The 18,576-nt window shown below is 43.8% G+C and overlaps 2 protein-coding genes across 3 annotated transcripts; one reads left to right on the top strand and one right to left on the bottom strand.

Moving 5' to 3' along the window:
* Positions 1-276: 276 nt before the first annotated feature.
* Positions 277-11,053, bottom strand: PGM3 (phosphoglucomutase 3). Its single transcript, XM_027696451.1, has 13 exons — positions 10,943-11,053; positions 10,133-10,338; positions 9,254-9,438; positions 8,704-8,771; positions 8,267-8,400; positions 7,915-8,110; positions 5,263-5,420; positions 4,516-4,599; positions 3,707-3,805; positions 3,271-3,387; positions 2,435-2,557; positions 1,495-1,668; positions 277-899 (listed from the first exon to the last, which is right to left on the bottom strand). The coding sequence occupies exons 2-13, from the start codon at positions 10,334-10,336 to the stop codon at positions 813-815; spliced, it is 1,629 nt and encodes a 542-aa protein (XP_027552252.1). The 5' UTR covers positions 10,337-10,338; positions 10,943-11,053; the 3' UTR covers positions 277-812.
* Positions 11,054-11,080: 27 nt separating this feature from the next.
* RWDD2A (RWD domain containing 2A) lies at positions 11,081-15,315 on the top strand. Of its 2 annotated transcripts, none has more exons than XM_027696367.1 (3): positions 11,081-11,324; positions 12,095-12,313; positions 14,122-15,315. In XM_027696367.1, exons 2-3 carry the CDS (start codon positions 12,116-12,118, stop codon positions 14,797-14,799), a joined length of 876 nt encoding a protein of 291 aa, XP_027552168.1. In that variant the 5' UTR covers positions 11,081-11,324; positions 12,095-12,115; the 3' UTR covers positions 14,800-15,315. The 2 variants fall into 2 exon arrangements, with proteins under 2 accessions (XP_027552168.1, XP_027552159.1); XM_027696358.1 differs by having other exon boundaries at positions 11,081-11,328.
* Positions 15,316-18,576: the final 3,261 nt, after the last annotated feature.

Raw genomic sequence — 18,576 nt, 5'->3', positions numbered from 1 at the left:
TCAGGAGTTAATACAGGACTACAAGAGCAATGTCAGAGGTAGACATCTTGAATCAAAGTAAGCTGAGGAGGACACTTGTTTAAACACTTGTTTAAAACACTATATCCCTTGACCCAGCCCCTTTATGGTGCTGGGCAGCAGTAAGGGCCACAGAAGACAAACTTGTCTCTGTCCCTTCCCTCTTAAGTGTGATTATAAATACTATTACTGCAAATCACTTTCTAATTAATTTCACAAAGTATCTAATGAAGATAATATTGCAATAATAAGTTATTATTTGCAAATGTTCTTTTTTATTTTATTGTTTCCCCCTCAAACTGAGGTAAACTGAATCTGAAGATTAGTGACAGCCTGTGCCTTATGCTGTTTGCCCACAGATGATTGGGCTGCTGTGGGAAGGTGGGGATGATGTTCCTGCAGCAGGCACTGTGCTGCAGCCACTGTGAGCATAGTCACAGCAGAGCTCCAGTCACGCAGCCATGGCCAGTGCTCTGAGGGTGCAGGAGCTGGATTTCAGGCACAATGTGACAATGAATTAAGCTGGGCTGGGGCAGATTTCCTTCTAGGCATGGCCATGGCCTGTCAAGAACTTAGACAAACTTGGGGAGGGGAACATTCAGCAGCAAGTGCATCTCATTAAGAGGTAAGTTGCTAAAGGAGGTAAAGAATAAGTGGAATTATATTCTGTTCAGTTCTGATCAATCCTTGTTACTCCCAGGAAGGGTTGGGTGTGTGCACAAGAGCACGTGGTAAAAAAAGTAATATTAAAAGATAAGCAAAGTTGTGTAATTTAACTGCTGTTGTATCATTCGTTATATAGGCTGGGGTGGTGCTCCCTTTCCGCCAGCGAGGTGGTAAACGGCCAGGCTTACTTCGTGGGCAAGGGCATCTGCATTCTCCTGTGGAATGTTGGAAAACTTAGTTATGCTGCTGTCACCATGAGAAGGTTAGACCAAATATGTGATATTAAGGCAAGCATTTTCCTGCAAATGCTGTGCTCCTTGTATTGCTCCATCAGCCTGAGGTATCATCTGCCACTGTCATCATGCTGGCAGGGAGAAGCAGGCCAGGGCATGTGAAGGAGGTAGAGCAGGACCACTGCTTTTACTGTCAACTTTAGGTTCAGATGTGGACTAACTTAACAGCAGCAAGAATTTTTTTTCTATTTTGCCTCTTATGAAATCATGCAATTAGGCAGTGCTTTGGTAACTTTCTTCTTAACCTTGAGATCTCAGAAAGCTTTTCAAAATCATCTAATGTCAAATCTGCCTTTATAAACACATTTTCCTTTTAAAGATAAACATTGAGAACATGAAACATTACTTTTCTAAATAAAAGAAAATCCAAAGAGACTTTTTGTGATCATGAAGTCTTTTTTTCCAAATTTAGCATTTGTTAAGTGTGATTAAATGAGAAGTATGTAAACATACTACTTCTGTCACCCCATGCTAAGGAGAACATTGTTTAACATAAACAAGATGTTTAAGCACTGACCTGTGTGTCTGCTTCAGCGTATATTCTAACGACATCCTCTGTTCCTGATGGACGGACAAAAGCTCGTGACAATTTGTACTTCTTTACAAGGGCATCAATTTTCTCCTGCAGTCCCAGAGGTGTAACCGCACGTCTTTCTGCATCCGTTGTGTCAATAACGCGCCTGTCTGCAACCTGCGGCATCAGAAACAATTTATTTGTGTCATGGATAAGACATAAATTCAGGTTTTGATCTGTTGTGTTGCCTAAAGAAGAGTCAATTTGGGAGTTATTAAAGGGCTACTCAAACACTTGGGATCCCTAGGATCCCTGCTCAGCATGTATTAACCATGTCCTGACAGGGCTCGGCTGCTCAGTTTGGAAAAGGGTCAGTTCTCAACATGCCTCCTTGGTCAGACTCAAATGAAGCTGCAGCTTCTCCCAGTAGATCAGAAAGCTGAAATTCTCTCCTCTGGTTAATTCAAAGCCCAGAGCTTCCTTACTTTGTCTAATAGAACGCCACCACATGGCAGCCTGTTCTGCTCAAGCTCTTTGAATAGTGGAGAGGATAAAGAAGCAAGAGCTTGAACATTCAAGTTAAACAAAGTGGCACAGCAAGAAAAATCCAGCAAGCAGGGCCCTTAGAAAAATGGGATTTTTCTAATTTGAAAGTTAAGAAGGAAATTCTAGGCTAAAATTTGAAAAGTTCTGGTCAGGTTTTTTCATTTAACATAGTTGACTATTATTTCATCATTTTTGTAAATTGTATTTTTATTTTAGTCCAAGTCAAATTCTGGTCCCTCCTCTGGGTCATTTCATGGCTTGTTTGGCCTACTTCTGCCCTTTAATGGGCTGTTTCAGCTTTAAAATAAAGCTTATCTAAATATCTGCAGGTACAAGATGCTCACAGCAGGGCCCCAAGAGGCTGCTGTAACCTGAGCCAGCGTGGTGTGTAACTCACCTGAACTTTGAGCAGCCGATTGGGAAGGTCAGTGTAGAGGGCATCCCACTGTTGCACAGTCAGACCTTTCAAGGCCAGGATTGCTTCAATAACCATCATGTCTGAGATGGCATCGCCAACAGTCTGTTAACAGAAAGGGAAGAAACACTGGAGCAGTCAACAGTGAAGAAAGGAAGGCGGGATTTGATCAGTAAGCTTCCAGCTGAAGAGAGTACAAGTACAGCCAGGTCGACTTGCCCAGTGTAGCTGAGCTTGGTTGGTTTGGTTGCAGAGGGGAGGAATGTTGGTTTTGTTGCCCATACCACACTGCCCCTGAGGTAAGAACGGCAGCAGATTTGTACAGCTCTGCCAAGGGCAAGTGACAGTCCTCACCTCTCCTAAGGAGGACTGGCACCTCACCGCTGTTCAGGGGTCTCTGGCACTACCACAGACAAATAACATCTGTGCTAAGACATGGAATCCCAGGGCTATGTGGATCCAGGCACTGGAACACCCTCATCCTCCTGTACTATACAACTTAGTGAAAAACTTCAGACAAAAGATTACTACTTGTTGAATCATGAACAAGTCACATCCTAGCACTAGGTTCCCATGCTATCCCACTCCCTCTACGTCCTGCAGCCAGCAGACTGCACCAGATAAAAGCATTCTGCATCCACTCATGAGAAAGTATCACACCTTTTCAAAGACTGGTCCCACCCTCCTCTTCTTGGCCCCTTCTATCATGGCATCTGACTTCCTGCTCCAGCAGTCCCCAGCAGTAGCCTGACAGGAACTCACAAACAGGATTAGCCTCATGACTGCCAACATAGTGATTCATTTCTCTCAGTTTTTACCTGATTAATCAGGTCAATCATGTTTTCAAGCACCTTTGCTGCTTCTCTTTTTTCATCATCCTTCTCCTCTTTCACCAATTGTCTTATTTTAGTTTCAGCAGCTTTACTGAATAATACCTGGAATAAAAAGATGAGAGCTTGTCAAGATCAAACTAGGATATGTGCAGCAACGAGGAAAAAACTTTTACTATCTAAGCCCAAATAACCATCATTAATATTTGCTATCATGAATTCCCATGCCCACATAAACCACAGAGAAACACGGTGGCAATGCTATGATAAAGACAGAAGGGGGAAACAAGTCTGTTTTCAAACAAGGAGAAAAACGTCTAGTTTATAAAAGTAAGCAGAGAGTGAAAAGACATTCTTCTCCAGCTAGTCTAACTAAAATTTTGTACATATTGGCTGATCATATGCATTACATGGTCACACTTACTGTACCATGTCCATTCGCCTCGAAATAAACACCAACATCAAACTCCTGGGCCTTGTGATGCAAGTGTTTCACTCCTGTTTTGACACAGTGCACAGGTACCTGCAGCCCAAGGATATGCAGAGAATGACAATGATGTTACAGACTGTCCTCAGAAGGTGGGAACTGCAGGTCAAGTGAAGTGCAGGAACTGAGCACCAACCTGGACAGAACTGGATAGACTGTTACAAACTAACCCATGTTTCACAGCCACTGACTCCGCAGAGCTAATATTCTCCACTATTTCTGCAGACCCAATTAAAAAAGATTTCATTTATTCAGGTGTAAATAAAGGCTAATGAAAGAAATCAAGAAACAAACTCCAAAGCTAGAAAAACCCAATTCAGCTTATGGCTTCAGGGAACACAACAGATTTCTATACAAACAGAAATAACACCTCTGTTCAATTTCTGTAGTGAACAACATTTAGCTTGTTGCAGAAAATTAAACTCAGTGTCAAAGTATCAAGGATCCTTTACCGACTCACTTTGCTGCAAAGCTATAAAGTCCTCAACTTGTTCGAGAAGGAAAAATGGATTTTGTTTAACATTTTTAAATTAGTAAAAGCTGACTAGAACTTTTTCAGCTTTGCTCTCTTGGGTCTCCTTTGCCACCAAGAATTTAGTCAGTACTGCAGCTTCGAAGGAGTAATTTATTTTCACCCAATTAAAGTTTTCCAACAATCATATTACAGAAGCATTTATTTTAAAAGTAAACAAATTTGCATTAAATAACATTTGCAGGAAACTAGCAAGGAAAAATATGGAGAATACCTTTAGTGTTTCCTCGAGGTAGCGTGTCGAACTCCCATTGGCATACGCTGTTTGTACCACGGCCATCTCGAAGTTCTGTCTCACCTGAGCAAACGAAGAAGCCAAGTGCTTTAGTGTACTATAGGCCCATAGTCAAACAAGTAGGATAAATTGAAGAATAATTAGAATTGTTAAACATACACTTAAAACTCCTGGGCATCAGAGGAAAGCAGGAGCTCACAGAGAACTTTTTATGTTTAAAACAACATGAATTCTGTCCAAGTCTTTGTATATCCTGTTTTGTTTTTTCTTGTGGCCGGCCGAAGCAGCTCTCCAAGCTCAGACTTTCCCAACTGATTTTTCAGATTCAGTTAGCTTTGTGCACAGGCCAGACACATGTCATTACATGAGGCCACAAACACAAGCAGTAAAGTCAAAGCTTCCAGTGCAAAGCAAGCACAAGCTGGTGGCAAGCACAAGTTGTCCTCACTGGCCAGCTTCTCTGACACAGAAATGAACTGGTCTCCAAGAAAAGAACACCAGGCTGCCTTGTCTAGGTTCAGTATCATAGACACTGAGTCCAAGAGGACTTCTGCAAAAAAAGAAAAGCTTTTTCTCTCTATCCCTTGTGCGGAGAGGATGCTATGTGGCAGAGGGTGGTTTGGGAATGATAACACACAAACCCTTGACTGCCACAACCAAGTTCCTCAGACTCTTTTACACTTTAACATATGAAGTGAATGGTGACACTTTAGTTTGTAAAGTTACCTTGGCAAGAAGTTCTTTAAGGAAGATACTAATTAAAGTTGCTATTTTATCTCCATCGATTAGGTGAAAATGGCCAGTTGCATCCTTATAGTAATAAACAATTCTATCTGCATCGCCATCAAAGGAGCAGCATCTCTCATTGGGTTTCATGTCTAGCCCTAGTGCACACAAAGTTACAAATGCAAGTTAGAGACAGAAAAAACCACAAAGTGCTCAAATTAGTCCCAGAGTGGATCTCATAAGGAAATTAGCTCTGTGAACACACACAAAAGTAACACTCTCAGACTGAGAGACATGTAACAGGGAACCTGTACTGAATGGCAACTGAAGTGCATATTCAAATCAAAAATACAAATACTAACATCAAAAACGCAGGTTCTCTAAACATTAATGATAATACACCTTCTCCTCAGATGTGTATGAAAAGCAGTCCCAGAAGTACTGTGTGTAGTCACATCTCTAAAATTTGGAAATAAGGGCTGAGTATCAGTGATGGCACAAAGTTAAAAACCTTGTGGCAGCAGAACACCCACCCCTTGCACATGCACATGACCCACATGCACCCAGTCACCAGCAAGCGGACATCCATACACCACAGACAGACCATACACATCACCTTCAGACGGAGGTGAGTCACTGTCCCCCACTGCGTGGCAAAGTGAGCCCATGTTTGCTGTGACACCCAGGTCCCTGCCTGACACCTGGGCAGGAGCCTGAGGCAGCGAGTGGCAGCTGAGTGGCCTTAGCTGGACATGGGCACACACCCAGCCCTCCCTCACTGCTCCTCTGAGCAAGGGGTGGCATACTGTGCAGCCCTGAGCATGGAGACAAACTATATCCAGGCAGAGGAGGGCTCTGGGGCCATGTCACTGCACTTCCCTGCTCATGGCAGGTCCTCTGTGTACTCTGTACTTCACCCTCCAAGACAACAATTAATTATTTTTCCCTTGCATCAAGAAATGCTTTTCCTCAGGAACTACTTCTGGCCTGTTTAGTTTTATTCCATTCCCACTTGCCAGACCTGCTCCTCCCCTTTGATGTCTTTCCTAATGCAAGGCAAACATGCACCCCCACACCAGCAAAGCCATCACTGAAATACAATTACAACAGGAGGTGGCACATAAATCCAAACACTGAAAAAACCACCCCTCTCCAAAGTAGCCATCACCAAGATTTCTCAGAGCTGTACAAAAAATATACAAGTGGATGTGCTGGCTATAAAATGCCTCATATTTAGTGTGCTTGATATTAAACTTACACAACAATGTATACAATGCATAAGGAGTACCTGCCTCAAAAACTTTCCAGGCTTAATTCCAAGAGAGATACAGTTAGGAAACAGTCCTCACTGACACAGCAATGCCACACAGAAATGAATTGCTTTAGTTAAGGTAAATCTTGCTTTTCTTTAGATGTCATAAGGTCGCATTAACCTCAGGGTCTATTTCTCAGAAACTGCAGCTGGCCATTCTCTAGGCCAGTTTCAGAGTCCACCAGGAACCCAGCAGGGAGCTCCTAAGGACATGCTACATCCTGTGCCCCTTCTTGGAAAAAATATTTTAGTACACAAGCAGACAGAAAAATTGGCCCACCTTGGTGACACCTTGCTCTTCAGAGCACAGGAAATTATACCCCAAACCTTGCCTGTTTCTTCTCCTGCTTGCTTAAAGTGATACAGGACACTAAATCCCAGTTCCAGTGAGGTCCTGAAGCCAAAGCATGAGGTAATGGCAACTGCAACATTTAACAGGCTGAGACTCCCTATGACTTTAAACAGGAAGCTGACACCACTTAACCCTTCAGAAAAATCAGATAATTTGTTTCAGTGAGTGATTAGGAAAACCCATTTTCTTTTCAGAGCACAGCCCTGCATGGAAATGGCCAAAGAGTCTCTCATCAGGCATAGTTAAAGCCAGGATCCAGAGGTGACACGCAAGCCTCCATCCCCAGCAGCCACTGACACTGTGCTGCTCCCACTGTGCTGGCATTTCTCCAGCACACAAGCAGCATGGGAAGGGGAAACCACATCATAATTTGGTGTTCAGATTTGGCCAGCAGTTGCAGTGAGAATGCAGCTGTCCAACAGAGAACCCATTTTAACCACAAAGAACCTCATATCCAAATCAGCCTGCTCTTCCAGTTCAGGGATTTTCTTTTACACACTTGGCAGGAAATCAGTTCAAATAATTTCCTCTCTGGTTTATGTCAGTCACTAATATGTCAATATGCCGGTCTGCTGGCATCAAGCTGTTAATTATCCCAGATCTTCTTCAGGAACCCGGAAAAGTGTCTGCAAACCCAGCCCACAACATGAATGTTTCTTCATATCACAAAGGGAAGAAAAATAAATAACATTAAGCCAGTCCTGACTGATCTTTGGACTCCACCAGCTTAACATTCAGAAGAGATTGTCAAACATACTTTAGCCACTCAGGGAGATACTGTACTCTTCCAAACAGTTTAACATAAACTAGAGCTGTGCCAAACCTGGCCATATGATTCTCTCTTTCCATTGCACCAGCAGAACCATTCATGCAGTCACTAGTAAGAAATAGGGAGCGCAGCTTATATGAAGATGATACACCCTTGCCAGACCCTGCGCTTTCAGGCCTGGAGAGGAGATAAAGTGATATAAAATTACCCACTACATACCTTCGGGTGGTTTCTGATGAACTTTCACAAAATCTGCACCACATAAATGATTGAGTTTCCCCTTGGTTCCATCATTATATATGTGAATTAGCACCTCTTGTGGAAAGTAGGGCTTCATTTCTGATAGTTTCAGGGCTCCTATTCCATTGGCACAGTCAATCTTCAGGTGCCTCTGACACTCTCCAGAGCTGTGAGACTTAGCACAAGGAAAGAAGGGGCAAAGTGAACCCTTGCCCTAGTGAAACCACAACTAGAGGCAAGCTGAATTCCAAAATTCAGGCCCAAGCAGGCTAACAATCAGAAGATAATAATTTTGTACATTTGCATGAAAAAGACAACACCCACTATTCACCTGTTTTATCAGTTCCATAAAAGCTTTGGATAGTTTCTCATAATAGCCTTCCAGTGTTGCTTTCCCATACTGCCCTTGGGTGTTTTGACAGCAGACCATGTAATGTAGCTGTGGTGTTGTCACCAGACCATAATCTAGCATGAAATAAAAGGCATAATATTCAGAAATAGAATTGCAAATTAACTGTTGATTCAAAGTTGTCCAGTATACAGATAAATGCAGTGCAGGAAATACATATAAAATTTTTGAAGTTCTGTTGCAAAAAGATGACTCCCATCCCCACCCCTTCTTGCATTAAAGCCATACGAATACCCTGAAAGGACACTGTTACAAGCAAGAATGGAAATGTGTCTGGGCTACTGCTTTAGGCCTATATAAAAGAGTCACATCTACATTAGAAACTTGAATCAAACTAGAATTGCAGAAGTTTAACATACCATGGTACTGACCACCTAGAACAAGAATCCCATCTATTACTGACTGGGAGAGTTTCTCGCTGCTTGGCCTGGAAAACAACAAATACAACTGATAACCTTTGCAAAGACATTTACGGTATGGACTTTGGAAAGAGACATGTGGAAGACTCTACAAACTTCTGGTCAGTAGGTTTAGACTCATAGTGAAGAAATCCATATCTTTTTCTATTGCAGGCAATTCTCAATAAAGAAGTTTGAAAGTCAACCCCCAGGGAACTGCAAAGACAAGTAAACTGCTGAACACAGGTGGACATCCCACAGTACCCACAAAAGAACCCCACACCACAATAAAGCACCGCATCCAGAAACAGTGATAAGAAGTTCTCATAGCTATCAGAGCAGCTAACATAGGAACAGCATTGGAAAACTTCTGCTTATTGTCATAATCATAAATTTAGGTATAGAAAAAGCATAATCTGGCTGCAGGGGGCAAAACACCCCAAAAGCACCCATGAACACAGCACTGGCACTTCCATAAAAGCAGCATACATCTACAGCATTTTGTAATTACCTGGTGTCTCTACCAATAAAAACCAAAGCATCTTTGTGCAGGTTCACTTCTGCTTTTTGGCAGATCTCACTTATCACTTCCTGTAATTCTTGCTCCTCTGCATTTGCTAGTTGTGTGGCATACTCTTCCCAGGAAGGGTGCAGCATTTCTCCAAGAGGATCAACTAGCTTTATGCCATTGTCTTCCTTAGTAGAAAAAAAAAGAACAAAAGATACTAAGTCTACAAGTGGGGAACTTAGTAAAATCTCTTTGAAGACAGCCAACACATGGTTCAATCACATTGCTTCTTTAAAGGTGGAGAACTGCTGAGATGCAAAAGCTTAGCTGTTTATTTAAACCTCCAACAAGGCCCCCAAAAGTACTATAACCAGCATATTAAGTAACCGACTTTTTCCCCCTTGTAATTTTGGTATTAAACTAATTTGACATTGCAATGATGTAAGGGGAGATTCAAATAAACTGCAATGCTCCACAGCAGCAATAAGTCTAAGTACTTGATTTGTAATTGCTGCATTTGGGTGTTTATTTTTAAAACTTAGAAATTTCACTCAGAAGTTCCTCCCTTCTCAAGGGTGCTCCTAGTTTGATAACATCAGAAAGTTAACACTGCAACATAAAATGTTTTCTATGTTACACCATTTCCACATAAGAAAAAATGACACTTGGGTCAGAGGGAAAAGTAACTTCAAATATGCCAGAGATCATATTTACAGGGAGCAGGCTAAATGTGTGCTTTAAGCAGGTCCAAGTGTCTTCAGTATCTGGTCTCTCAGTGCCATTGACTCCACCAAACTGATCACATCTTTCTATCATTCTACCAAAACATTTCACATCACTCCACCAAACTGGTCACATGTTTAAGGAAAAGGCTGATCTTACCTCAGGGTTGTGAGATGCTGTAACCATGACACCAATAGCTGCTGCCACGGCTTTGGATCTGAGGACTGCGAGCAGGCCCATGCGGAACACGACGTGATCCAGCTGCTGGGCCTTGGTGCGAAACCCAGCAGTGCCATACTGCAGAGCCAGGCCGGCAGGCTTGGGATGTAAGGCTGAGTGTTTTCTAAGGGCTTCAGGATCCATTTCTAGAGCAGGAAGTAACACACATACAAGTGAGAGAAGTCATTGTAATCAGTTCCACGTTTTTAACTTTGAAGCCCACAGGATACTTTAAACCACTCGTATCAAATCCCTTGGTGGGAGTGCAGCCAGGCACCACCAGAGTGAAAGAGCCTCTACATTCCCTGTACAGCACTGGATAAACAGAGCTCGATCAGATTTAAACAGATCACGCACGGAGGAAGAGAGGAGAGCCGCGATTCCCGGTCGGCTGGATCCAGGGGTCCCGACAACTTCCCGCCCGCTTCTCACCGCAACATCAGCGCCCACCACGCTCGGCCGCGACCCCTCAGACTAACTCTCGATCCCCAAAGCAGCCTGTCCTCCCTCTCCAAGCCGTTGTAGGGAATCCCCCAGCAGTGTCCCCGGGACGTTTCCCTCGGGCGGCGGCTCTGCCGAGGCGCTCCGTGCGGACCCACCCGGCCACGGGCACCTGAGGCGCACACAGCCGCCGGGCCGGGCCGGGCTGGGCGGGGCCGGCTGGACACACGCCACGACAGGCGCCTCAGCAGCCGCCTCACTGCACGGCTGATGCCCTCGGGACCCCCCGGTGCCGACGCCCGGACCCACCTGCCGGGAAGGACAGAACGGGAAGGGACGGGAAGAGACGGGACGGGACAAACCCACTCCGACACCCCTGTCGCCGCGCGCCCCTCACGGAGCCGGCGCGGCCACGCCCACAGGCTGTGCAACCGACCAATGGCCACGCGATGGGCGGGGCTTAGTCTGCACGTAGCGCCCGGGTCACGCCCACCCCTCTCCGAGCCGCGGCCGGGCCGAGCGCACCCCGCCCCAGCCCCGCTCCTGCGGGAGAATCCGGCTGTGTCTGGGACGGGTCGGGCTCTCGGGGATATCCAGTCTTGCGCAGCTTCACTGACGTCACGCTCGGACTCCAAACTGCCGCCCCAGTGTGCTGGTTTTGTCTGGGGCGGAATTATTTTCCTTCGCAGTGGCTGGTACGGGGCTGTGTTTTGGGTTTGTTCTGAACACAGGGTTGATAATGTAGAAATGGTTTTGTTATTGCTGAGCAGTGCTTACACAGAGCCAAGACCTTTTCTGATTTCCGTACTGCCACGCTGGCGAGGCGGCTGTGGGTGCGTAGGAGGCTGGGAGGAGACACAGCCAGGACGGGTGACCCCAACTGACCAAAGGGTTATTCCAGACCGTGTGACATCAAGCTCAGTATATAAAGTGTGGGGAAGAAGGAGTAAGGGGTTTGGAGTGATGCCATTTGTCTTCCCAAGCCACCGTTACACGTTACATCTCCCTGCTCTCCTGGGGACGGCTGAACACCTCCCTGCCCAGTGAATTAATGCTTGTTTTGCTTTGCTTATGTGCGCGGCATTTGTTTTTCATATTAAACTGCTTTCATCTCAAACCCACGGGTTTTCTGGCTTTTGCCCTTCCAATTCTCCCCTGATCCCGCGGGTGGGGGGATCCCGGAGCTCGGCTGCCGGCTGGAGTTGAACCACGATACGCAGACACGGCCGTTCCTGCCCGGCACGGCTCCGCCTGGCTCTGTGGAGCACCGAAGTGCCAGCCCTGCCTGGCGTGTGTGGAGCACTCCTGCGAGGGACTGGCTGCTGACAGCTGTGTGCCCAGCCGTGTTTAATCAAATTCTGCCCTTACAGAATCGTGGGGCTTCCTTGTTGCGTTGTGACGTGGTGCTAAACCTCACCGTGTCCTAAGCACCGGGATTTGACTCCAAGTCTCTCGTTCCAGGCGGTCGTGGAGGACAGCGCGATGGCTGTCACGGTAAAAGAATGCCTGGAGCTCCAGCTGCTGGAAGTGGAAATGCTCCTTTCGATGTTTCCCAAAAGAGGTGAAATCAATCTGGATAAAGATGCTGTGCCCAGCGTCCAGCGCTACCTTAAAAACTCTGATGGAGCTCTGCCCCCACAGCTCGAATATTGCATCGCTCTTGATGTAGGGGAGGCGAAGGTAAGAACTGCCAAGTAGACGTGTTCGTGTGTGTTGTTTTCTTTACTCCTACATACATTTGAAAACTCTACTCTGAAAAAACGGGAAAAAAACCCACCTCACTTTTGTTTGCTTTTTCAAAAGCCAAGAGTAACAGAAAAGTCTTGACTGTTATTTATTTATTAACTTTCTCTGGTCAATAAAAGCTAATAGAATGGCACATAGAAATAGACACCAATATAAATGGCACACACAGGATTCACAAGAGGCTGTGAAATCAGAGTTTTCTGGTTTACAAATAGCTGTGCATTTCAAAGGCATTTTCTGCATGGGAATACATATGTTGGATTTTACATTATTCTAGCAAAATCGCTCTATTATTTCTCTCTTCCACCCTTTGCACATGTACTAACATTCATTGGTCTGCATTTGAAATACAGTAATGTAAAAATAGCCCCACACAGCAGAATAAAATTAAGAGGAATCACACAAACATTAAAACAAAAGCAGCCTATGAGCAGGCAAACCAAACTTACAGTATAAGGAGTGATAATAGTTTATCTGATTGAAGAAAGGGCTACAATATGACAAGTAAGTGATGTAAATACTTGCACAGAGAACATAGGTCTGAGTGTATAATAATGCAAAGACTAGAAATTGAGAACAAACTCAGCCTAGAAGCCATTTTTCTCAGAACCAGGATAATTAAACATTAGAAGAATTTACTGGGTAATGAGGTGGCCTCGTGATTATTTGGAAGCTTAGAAAAAACCCCACTACTCCAGTACAAGCCCTCCCTACACGGTTCATAAAACTTCTCTCTGAAGGCTGGTGAAAGGGTGCATTTTAGAAAGATACCTAAGCTTGTACCTATGGCAGATTGTCAAGGAACTTGGAAAGATAATTAGTCATTTCACAATGCACTTTTCTCTGCAGGACTAATCATGTGATTGTACACTCTAGTGAGAATCCCCTAAAGGTCTACAGGAGCCTCAAACACTGAGGACACATAAATCCTCTCCTGCTCTTAGACCAGAGGCAGGGTTCAGTTTCCAAAGAACTGCGGTGCTCCGTTTGAAGGCACTGTAGGAATAATCAAGAGAAATTCAACAGCCCAGAGTTCATAAGAGATCAGACAAGATAATCTAGACATTTCCCTGACCTAAAATGCACATAAATCTTTTTCTCCCCTATAATCCTGAGAATACTTCCCCTTTATTGTCAATACTTGCTTAAAATAATAATAATAATAATGCATAGAATCATAGAATGGTTTTGTTGGGAGCAACCTTAAAGATCATCTAGTTCCACACCCCCCCCCCCGCCATGTATCTCTATATACAGTATGTACAATCATAAATGCTGTTTCATGCAACTCTTGGCCTTGTTTTCCTGGGGTAGATCCAGCAACTGGCATGAGTTCATTGATCAAATGTGCATTTGGTAAGGGATAAGATTCTCAGAATCCCCTAACAGATTCATAGTTCATCACTGTAGCAACACTGAGCACATACTGAGAACACAGAAGAAATATCCCTAGAGGGTAACTGTGTACCTTCTCCCAAGCCATAGCATTAGTTCTGTGACCAGCAGAAGAGCAGCCTGGATACCATGAGAAATTTTGGGAAAGTGACAGCATGATGCAATAAAAGAAAAGGAGCAGACAAAAGAATGGGCTATTGGGACAATAGGAAAGTCGTTGCAGTCATTGGGATACTGCAATCTTAATTACATCTCCTCATAATTTGCCTTTGACAGGGAAGAAGAATCTAGCATGCCTTCAGTAGCTGCAGAATTAATTTTCTGTGTGTGTGTGTTCTGTTTTTAAGGTAAAGGTGGAATTGCAGGTACACCTTCCTCACATGTATCCTCAGGTAGCTCCTCAGCTTTTTGCCAGATCAGATGCGCTGCACAGACAGCAACAGTTGCAGCTCAACACCCATCTCACTTCTCACATCAGCTCTCTGGATTCAGGTGATCTGTGCATATGTGAAGCTGTGCAGTGGGTGAAGGACAACAGCCTGCCTTACTTGGAAAACAGTAAGATCTCTTCTGAATGTGCTTCAAAAGAAGTCAAAGTTAAAGAATTTTTGCATCGCATGTGGATCTACAGCCACCATATATACAGGCAGGAATTGAGAAAAAAGATTTTTGACTCTGCAAAGAAGTTAAATCTGACTGGCTTCTGCCTAACTGGGAAACCTGGTGTCATCTGTGTGGAGGGGCTCCAAGAAAACTGTGAAGAGTTCTGGCGTGTTATTAGATATCCCAACTGGAAGCATATTTCATGCAAGCATGTGGACAGTATAGAAACAGAGGGAAACATTGATGATATTCGTCTCTTTCATGGTTTTGAAGACCTGCAGTTTCAGGCGCATGGTGGTTACGGCCTGAGGAATGACTATCACATGGATCTTGGCCAGTTCCTAGAATTCCTGAAACAGCATCAAAGTGGACACATTTTTCAGATTTTATTTGGTGTTGAAGGCAAACTTTCAGACAAATAAGAGAAACTGTGTAAGGAGTTCTAATTTTGGAGAGCACCACTGAAATACTGTGCCTTACAGCTATTGTGAAAAGGGAAACTTTAAATACTTGAACCATTCTTCTCAGATATTAATCTTAGCTTCTGTTCTGAATTGCCACATATTTTTGAGAAGTCTTCACTGATTTTCTAAGACCCTAGAATTGGCATTTGTGACTACGAGCCATGCCTCAAAGTGCCTGCAAGGTGATAAACACCCCACACTATAGTATCCTGAATTACACATTCCTGTCTCCTCATCTGTACTGTGTTGTGTGTTCTAAGGTGTGGTGCAGGCCTGTAGTTAACATACAGCTGTGGGATACCAAAGTGGCTGCAGTCACAGATGAACATGGCTTCCAGTGCAAAAGCACACCCAGCTCAAGGAAGACTCACTGCTACATTAATGAGTTTGTGCTTCCAGTGTCCCACTGCTTCGCAAAGCATCCACTTCTCACTTCATTCAAACAATCCATTAAATGCAAAGGCTTGTGTCCAACTACAAGACGAAGTTTTGCTTTTAAATAAGGGGCAGAGGGAGGAGAAAGAAGCCCACATCACCCCATCCAGGTAGTACCTGTACAGTTATGTTGCCAAACCCACTATTTTTGCATTTCACTTCCTCTCATAGAATAATAGAGTGCTTTGGGTTGGAAGGAACCTTAAAAATCATCTAGTTCCAACCTCTCTGCCATGGGCAGGGACATCTTCCACTAGACCAGACTGCTCAGAGCCCCATCCAACCTGGCCTTGAACACTTCCAGGAATGGGGCACCCACAACTTCTTTGGACAACCTGTTCCAGTGCCTTACCACCCTCACAGTAAAGAATTTATTCCCAATATCTAATCTAAACCTACTTTCTTACAGTTTAAAACCATCCCCCTCTCCTGTCACTACATACTTTTGTAAAAAATCCCTTTCCAGCCTTCTTGTAGGCCCCCTTTAGGTACTGGAAGGCTGCTATAAGGCCTTCCCGAAGCCACCTCTTCTCCAGGCTGAACAACCACAATTCTCTCAGCCAGTTTTCGTAGGAAAGGTGCTCAAGCCTTTTGATCATTTTTGTAGCACTCCTGCCGATTCTCCCCAACAGGTCCATGCCCTTCTCATGTTAGGGGCCCCAGAGCTGGGTGAAGTGCTCTTTGGGGTCTCACAAAAGTGGAGTAGAGGGGGAGAATCCTTCAACCTGCTGGTCACACTGCATTTGATGCAGCCCAGGATGTAGTTGGCTTTCTGAGATGAAAGTGCACATTGTTGAGTCATGTCGAGCTTCTTGTTGACCAACACCCCCATGTCCTTCTCCCCAGGGCTGCTCTCAATCCATTCTCCGCCCAGCCTGTATCTGTGCTTGAGATTGCACTGACCCAGGTGCAGGATCTCTCTGGATGACATCCTTTATTCCCTCCACTGTGTTGACTGCACCACACAGCTTGGTGTCATCGTCAAACTTGCTGAGGGGGCACTCAATCCCACTGTCCATGTCGCTGACAAAGATGTTAAAACCGTGCCAGTCGCAATACCAATCCCTGAGGAATGCCACTTATTACTGGTCTCCACTTGGACATCAAACTATTGACTACACCTCTTAGTGATCGTCCAGCCAATTCCTTGTCTACCGAGTGGTCCATCCATTAAATCCACATCTCTTCAATTTAGAGACCAGGATCTCATGCAGGGAAGTGTCCATCTGGTTATGTTGATAATAATTTTTCATCTGCTCAACTCAGGGTATTTTATATTTACACTGTTAGGCAAGCACCTTAGAAAAGAAAATGGGTAAGATGAAATAAAGTTTAGTGTTTCCTCTGTTTTTCCTCTGCATTACATCAGAAAACACACGTAAAATATAGAAAACAGGAAAAAAACCCTGTATATATTATATATTACATAAAAATACATATAAGTTTAAGAATCCTTAATCCTTTTTATGTCAAATTAGTATTGAGAGACAATTTTCCAGCAGCTTGTAAGAGGACATGATAGTACTGATTCATCAGACAGCATTTTCCTACAGGGTAGCATGCTGAATGCATATACATGCAGTATAATATGTAGTTGAAGAATGCTCCCGAGAAGTGCCCAGCAGCTGTGTGTTAAAGGATCAGCAGCCTACTGCCTTCCACTTTGTGCTTGAGTGCCATAATGTGAAAATCGGTACCGAGAATAACAACAGACTTAGTACTGAGCTGCAGAGGTCTGGCTGATCAAATCTAAAACCCAGGCCACTCAACATCAGCTGTTTATCGACTGTGTTTCAGTACACTCAGTTGATGACTACAAAAATAACAGATATTTTATTTCAAATAAAACACAAGGAAGTGTTTTAATGTTCTTCTCACAATAGCAATATATGGAAATGCAGAGGACAGCAGTATTTCTGGTTGCTCAGAATGATGACTACTGTGCATCCCTTCACTGCTATAAGGGTAATGTTTGTATGATCATAACTTTGGCCAAAAGCACAGTGAGGCAAAAAATTACCCATCAGGGAGAAAGTGCCTCCCCTCTTTGTGAATTCGAGAATGTAATGGTTTTGACTCTAGGTTTTGACTCTTCCTTCCTGGCAACAGGAAGGAAGGAAGGGAAGTATTCCATCCTATTCCTTTGTGTAATCAAACATATAAATAAGACGGGAGAGAAGCCTCTTCCTCTCTTCTCTTCTGGCAAGGTTTGGAGACAGCAGACTTCCGCAGCTGGTCTCGCTTGTGTGGGAGAGCTGAGGCCTTGTTCGGGCCTATGGGGCCTGTTGTTTCTGCCGATCTGGGGTCCAGTAGCGTGGCGGCGGCGTTGAGCACAATTGTGCTATCTCAAGGAAAGTATTAAGATTTTCTTTGGCTAGTTCTTTATTGAGTGTGTACACCTGTTTTTGGTTTTTTTATTTTGGTTTTGTCCCTTTTCCCTTTCCCTTTGGTGGTGTTGGGGGTTTCTTTCTTATGTGTACATAGTCTTCGTAATTGTATATAAATGTAATATAAGTGTAAATATATTTATATATTGCTTTAGCTCTCTTATTTCAGTTCTCTTGGGGTTTTTCCCCCCTCTCTTCCCTTGGTTTTGGGGGGGAGGGAAGCTTTTGTGGTGGGGTTTGGAGACTTGGCAGGGTGCCAGCTCCGAACCACCACAGGGACCTGCAGTCTGCAGCTGTGGCAAAGCTAAGGGGCTGGACAAATAAAGTTAATTTTTGGTTTTCTAGAGATAGTCTCTATAGTAGAGATTAGAAAGAAATAGATAGCAGAAAAAAAGTTTAAGTACACTTTGTTTCCAGAACCATCCAGAAAATATATTACATTTTTCCTGGAGTGGTAGTTGTTTAACAATTCTTTGACGCCTATTCCTAGCATTTTGATAGTCCTTTTTTGTCAAGAACATGGAGTTCAAGCACTTTCATAAACTTCAGGTCAAACATTTGCAGTGTATCAGAACAGCAGTCATCTTGGTGGGGAAATTAAATCCTTGATTGTTTACAGGAGATTAGCTTAGCTAATGTTAAATGTTAGTAATGCTAAATGCTATTGTTAGTGATGTTAAAATATTCTAATTAGATGTGGAAAAAAGGTTCTGCAGGTTCAGTTCTTGTTAGAAAATTTTCATTACTCTACACAGGAGTGACCAATAAGTTTTTTCTTTGGAAGAAAATATTCTAACCTTACAGTTGTTTAAATTTGAGGTTTTTAAATAATAGGTTGACAAATTACTGTGATCTGCAGTGGATTAAATAGTCATCATATGCATTTTTTATTTGTCCAAAGTACTATTTGTCT

The sequence above is a fragment of the Neopelma chrysocephalum genome, unplaced genomic scaffold (assembly GCF_003984885.1).
Source record: "Neopelma chrysocephalum unplaced genomic scaffold, ASM398488v2 Primary Assembly neopelma1_23b, whole genome shotgun sequence".
Classification (NCBI taxonomy): Eukaryota; Metazoa; Chordata; class Aves; order Passeriformes; family Pipridae; genus Neopelma; species Neopelma chrysocephalum.
This window is presented reverse-complemented; position numbering and strand designations above follow the sequence as displayed.

Bases quoted from the DNA above. Each gene is read 5' to 3' on its own strand.
- PGM3 (XM_027696451.1), bottom strand. From the start codon at position 10,336: ATGGATCCTGAAGCCCTTAGAAAACACTCAGCCTTACATCCCAAGCCT. The intron at 8,111-8,266 runs GTGAATAGTGGG...CCTTGTGCTAAG, and splicing joins TTATGGAACTGATAAAACAG to TCTCACAGCTCTGGAGAGTG. The intron at 900-1,494 runs GTCAGTGCTTAA...AACATTCCACAG, and splicing joins ACGCTGAAGCAGACACACAG to GAGAATGCAGATGCCCTTGC.
- RWDD2A (XM_027696367.1), top strand. From the start codon at position 12,116: ATGGCTGTCACGGTAAAAGAATGCCTGGAGCTCCAGCTGCTGGAAGTG. The intron at 12,314-14,121 runs GTAAGAACTGCC...TCTGTTTTTAAG, and splicing joins TTGATGTAGGGGAGGCGAAG to GTAAAGGTGGAATTGCAGGT.